The sequence below is a fragment of the Rhinopithecus bieti genome, unplaced genomic scaffold (assembly GCF_001698545.2).
Source record: "Rhinopithecus bieti isolate Rb0 unplaced genomic scaffold, ASM169854v2 scaffold_9667, whole genome shotgun sequence".
Lineage (NCBI taxonomy): Eukaryota > Metazoa > Chordata > Mammalia > Primates > Cercopithecidae > Rhinopithecus > Rhinopithecus bieti.
Genome location: NW_016806207.1, coordinates 254,894 through 259,842, shown reverse-complemented (window position 1 = coordinate 259,842; position 4,949 = coordinate 254,894). Strand labels below are relative to the sequence as shown.

General features: G+C 51.5%; 1 protein-coding gene across 1 annotated transcript in view; it reads left to right on the top strand.

Moving 5' to 3' along the window:
• The window catches only part of FAM181B (family with sequence similarity 181 member B), a 2,105-nt gene extending 315 nt beyond the window's left edge, over positions 1–1,790 (top strand). Inside the window, exon 2 of the mRNA XM_017875228.1 lies at positions 1–1,790. Within this exon, the coding sequence (XP_017730717.1) occupies positions 72–1,352 (1,281 nt within the window). The 5' untranslated portion in view covers positions 1–71 and the 3' untranslated portion in view covers positions 1,353–1,790.
• Positions 1,791–4,949: the final 3,159 nt, after the last annotated feature.

Below are 4,949 nucleotides of genomic sequence, written 5' to 3'. Positions count from 1 at the left end.
GGGCCTGGGCGGCGGGCAGGAGCCGGCGGGGGCGCACGGGTAGCGCTGCGGACAGCCCGGGAGCCGCGGCGATGGCGGTGCAGGCGGCGCTCCTCAGCACGCACCCTTTCGTGCCCTTCGGCTTCGGGGGCTCCCCGGACGGGCTAGGGGGCGCCTTCGGAGCCCTGGACAAGGGCTGCTGTTTCGAGGACGATGAGACCGGGGCTCCGGCGGGCGCGCTGCTGTCGGGAGCCGAAGGAGGTGACTTGCGCGAGGCCACCCGCGATCTACTCAGCTTCATTGACTCCGCGTCCAGCAACATCAAGCTGGCGCTGGACAAGCCGGGCAAGTCGAAGCGGAAGGTGAACCACCGCAAGTACCTGCAGAAGCAGATCAAGCGCTGCAGCGGCCTCATGGGCGCCGTGCCCCCCGGCCCGCCCTCCCCGAGCGCCGCTGACACGCCCGCCAAACGGCCACTGGCCGCCCCTAGCGCCCCGACAGTCGCGGCCCCGGCCCACGGCAAGGCTGTCCCCCGGCGGGAGGCGGCTCAGGCCGCGGCGGCCGCCAGCTTGCAAAGCCGAAGTCTGGCCGCGCTCTTCGACTCGCTACGCCATGTCCCCGGGGGTGCCGAGCCGGCGGGGGGTGCGGTGGTTGCACCGGTGGCCGGGCTAGGAGGTGCGGGCACTGGGGGCGCCGGAGGGGACGCAGTCGGCCCCGCGGGGGCCACGGCGGTCCCAGGGGCCAGGAAGGTCCCACTGCGGGCCCGCAATCTGCCTCCGTCCTTCTTCACTGAGCCGTCCCGGGCAGGCGGCGGCGGGTGTGGCCCGTCGGGGCCGGACGTGAGCTTGGGCGACCTGGAGAAGGGCGCGGAGGCCGTGGAGTTCTTTGAGCTGCTAGGGCCCGACTACGGCGCCGGCACCGAGGCGGCCGTCTTGCTGGCCGCTGAGCCTCTCGACGTGTTCCCCGCCGGAGCCTCAGTACTGCGGGGACCCCCGGAGCTGGAGTCCGGCCTCTTTGACCCGGCGCCCGCAGTGGTGGGAAACCTACTGTACCCCGAGCCCTGGAGCGTCCCGGGCTGCCCCCCGACCAAAAAGCCCCCCCTGACTGCCCCGCGCGGCGGCTTGACCTTGAACGAGCCATTGCGCCCGCTGTACCCCGCCGCTGCGGACTCTCCCGGTGGGGAGGACGGGCCTGGCCATTTGGCCTCTTTCTCCCCTTTCTTTCCAGACTGCGCCCTGCCCCCGCCGCCGCCGCCCCATCAGGTGTCCTATGATTACAGCGCGGGCTACAGCCGCAACGCTTATTCCAGCCTTTGGAGACCCGACGGGGTTTGGGAAGGGGCGCCGGGGGAGGAGGGGGCGCACCGGGACTGACTTGGAGGCACCCTTCCCTCCATTAGAGACGGCTGTGGAGAGCGCCGCGCCTCCATGGGTTTCTCCTAAATCTAAAGAACGATGGGAAAATGCACGTGGAGATGAAACCGGATTTTTAAAAATTCAGTTAATAAAAGCAACTTCAGAAAAAAGAGATGAAGAGGAGTTGGGGATTGTTTAATCACAACCTCACGTGTTAAAACAAAAACAAACACGTTGGTAGGTTCTTACGGGACCAGAGGAGCCAAGAAACCAAGACGGTTTGGGGTATGGGGTGGGGACGACAGAAGGGGCAAGAGCTGGCTTCTGTAGCCACCTGTCCCTTCTATTTTTCAGCGAAGGTCGCTGTGTTTAGTGTAATTGCCCCTTCTAAACAGTGTCCTAGTCCCTCCCTTCCCTCTCCTTGAGTGCATTTTGAATTAAAGCATATATTGAAAAGAATGGAGCGGAGACTTACTGATTTGGGTGTTTTCTTACAGGACGGTTTTTCGTCTGGTCGCTTAGCTTTGTTAGGTGAGCCTGTGGCTGAGGACGGAGGCCGGTGGTCCACTGCTGACCTCCTGTGCTGGTCCTTGGGTAGGGTTCTCTTCTGTCACACTTTAACGTTTCTTTTTTTTTTTTTCCTGCCCGCTTCTTGCTTCCATCTCCTTCCACCCTTATCAGTCCCAGTGCTTACTTTCCTTCTTTCTTTGCCTGGCCTCTCATTGCTCTATTTCTTTCGGCCAGCTTTTATTGCACATCTCTTTTGTAGGAGACTTAAATTTGGCAAACCTGGGTTCCATTTCTCTCCTGTCTTTACCCCATTTTCCAGCCACTTTGGGAGGGAGAGATTGGGCAAATTGTAACCTCTTTGTATCAGTTTCCTGATCTGAGAGGGTGAGGACGGTAATGTTCTTCCACTCCACAGCTGGTTGGGTAGCTCAGGGGGAAATAAAGTGTCTTGAGGCTGTGGCTTGATTGGTTCTGCTGTGTATACACAAATGGTTTCTACACCTGGAAACAGAGTTGTGAGTCCCATGCTGGTTTTTTTTTTTTTTTTTTTTTTTTTTTTTTTTAAAAAAATTGTTTTTTTCCCCGGAAAAAAAGTGTTGGGTCCCCTCTTGTTTTTTTTTTTTTTTTTTTTTTTTTTTTTTTTTTTTTTTTTTTTGGCCTATCTACTTGCCTGGTGATTGCCCTTTCCCTTACAAGCTGTACACCCTCTTTACCGTCCCTCCTTCTCTCCTTCCACAGCTCCCCCTCCACCTCTGTTGGTTTCTGCCTCGCTGTGTGTCCTCAGTCCTTATACCCACACCGTCCCCACGGAAGGGCATAGAGAAGGATGTGAAGTTTCCAAAGGAGTCTCTATTCCCTGAATAGCAGGTTTGATGAATGGAATCTGAAGGGACTCTGCAGGGAGGAGTATGATCTGTTGTCTGAGGGAGATTTGGGGAAAAAGAAATATTTTTACCAGTCATGAATGTGGCAGAGAGGACACATGGCACCATCAGGATGGTTAAGAGGCGGGGAGGAAAGACTGGTGGGAAGTGAGCAGCTGGAGGGAAAAGAGGAACCCTTGGTGCTGTAGACCTGCCGAGAGAAAGGCATGAAGAGAGCAACGCCCAGAAAATCTGAGCGAGAGGCTGCCTACTGATGATGCTGCAAAAGGAGAGCTGTTTGGCTTCAAGGCACCCAGGATTGATTGCAGGAATACCTGGATGTGAGTTAGTCGAAAACCGAGTGTTACTGCAATAGATGTAAAAATCCAGATTCATGGTTGCACACATCAAAAGTCTTGTGGTATTTTCAGAAAAGAATTTCTGGAAAAAAATGAGTATTAACCAATGGTAGATGCAACTTTAAATGCTATCACTAAGTCACTTTCTTCTGAATAAAGCCTTTCTTAAGAAAGCACCACAGGAAATAGAGCAAGGAGTACTGTTAATGATGATAAGAACTTTTGCAACTCCAGAAAGCTAATGTCTATTGAATCTCTTCCAAAGTGGTGAAAGGTGATTAATTCCATTGTGCTAACAGAATATTAATAACGATTTAATTTATCTAAACTATTGTGAATACAATCCAGGATACACTTGCACGGTAGGAAAACATTAATAACCCTGTGACTGTTACTAAGACTATAGTGTCATTGTAATGTTTCTTTCTTAATTTTCCTCTCCTTTCTTACCTAGTGTAGTAAAATAAGTCATCTCTCCCCTACTGTTTTGCTTGCTCTACCTTTCCTTAATAATAATATCAACATTGTGTGTTTTGGCATCCCAGGCATTTAAGCTAAGCACTAACTCACTGAGCCTCTTAATATTGCCATGAGGTAGGTGCTTGATATGGTTTGGCTCTGTGTCCCTACCCAAATATCATCTCTAATTCTAATCCCCACATGTCGAGGGAGGTCCTGGTGGGAGGTGATTGGATCATGGGGGCGGTTTCCCCATGCTGTTCTTGTTCTCATGAACAAGAACACAGTGAGGGAGTTCTCATGAGATCTGACGGTTATAAAGTGTGGCACTTCCTTGCTATCTCTCTTTCCTGCCACCATGTAAGACATGCCTTGCTGCTGCTTCACCTTCTGCCATGATTGTAAGTTTCCTGAGGCCTCCCCAGCCATGTGGAACTGTGAGTCACTTGAACCTCTTTCATTTATAAATTACCCAGTCTCAGGTAGTATCATTATAGCAGTGTGAGAACAGACTAACACAGTACTGTTATTATCCCTATTTGAAAACTGAGGCTCAGGTAAGATAAATAACTTGTCAACAGCAAGTAGTGGATCCAAGATCCAGACATACAAGTGTCCTAATCCCAAGACCTGCCTGTTTCTTGCCAGGCTCTGCTGTGCTTTGTACATGTGTGTGGTTCCCAGTTCCCTGTATTATGCTAGTAGCAGATTTTTTCAGCCTCAGCACTATTGACATTTTGGGTGTCATAATTCTTTGCTGTGGGAGCTATCCTGTGCATTATAGAATGTGTAGCAGCATCTCTGGCCTCTACCCACTTGAAGCCAGTAGCACTGCCTTAGTTGTGACAATAGAAAAATATCCCCATCACCTCGTGTCTCCCTGGGAGGCAAAATTTCTGCCAGTTGAGAACCACTATGCTAGAGAAATGTATATATAAAGTGTCTGTGGGGTGCCTGGCAGTTTCGTATACATGATTTCCTTTGATTCCTACAGAGGCCTGTGCTTTGTTGTCATTATCTTCATTGTTACAGGTGACAAATAAGAAAGGCCAAGGGGAGGGGCTAAATCAACTTAGGTGCATCTCATCTCTGCTGATTTACCAGCAGTGAACCAGTAACTTAACCAAATTTGAAGCATGGTTTACCCATTGGAAAAACTGGATAACAGTCTATCACAAAGTATTATTGTGATTTGGCATAGGGTATACATAAATATCCTCTAAGAGGAAGGGGGCAGTACCTAGTAGCAGACAGCCAAGGCTTGGCATTATGTCAAGGTTCCAATCCATCCTGTTACTCAGGCCCCTATGTAGCCCTATTCCTCCCCACTTGCCTTCCAGTCTGGGCACATATGTGTGTGACATGCCACTTACTGTAGTATAGTAAGTAGTGCCCCTTAGTAATCGTTTTGCCAAGGACTGAAC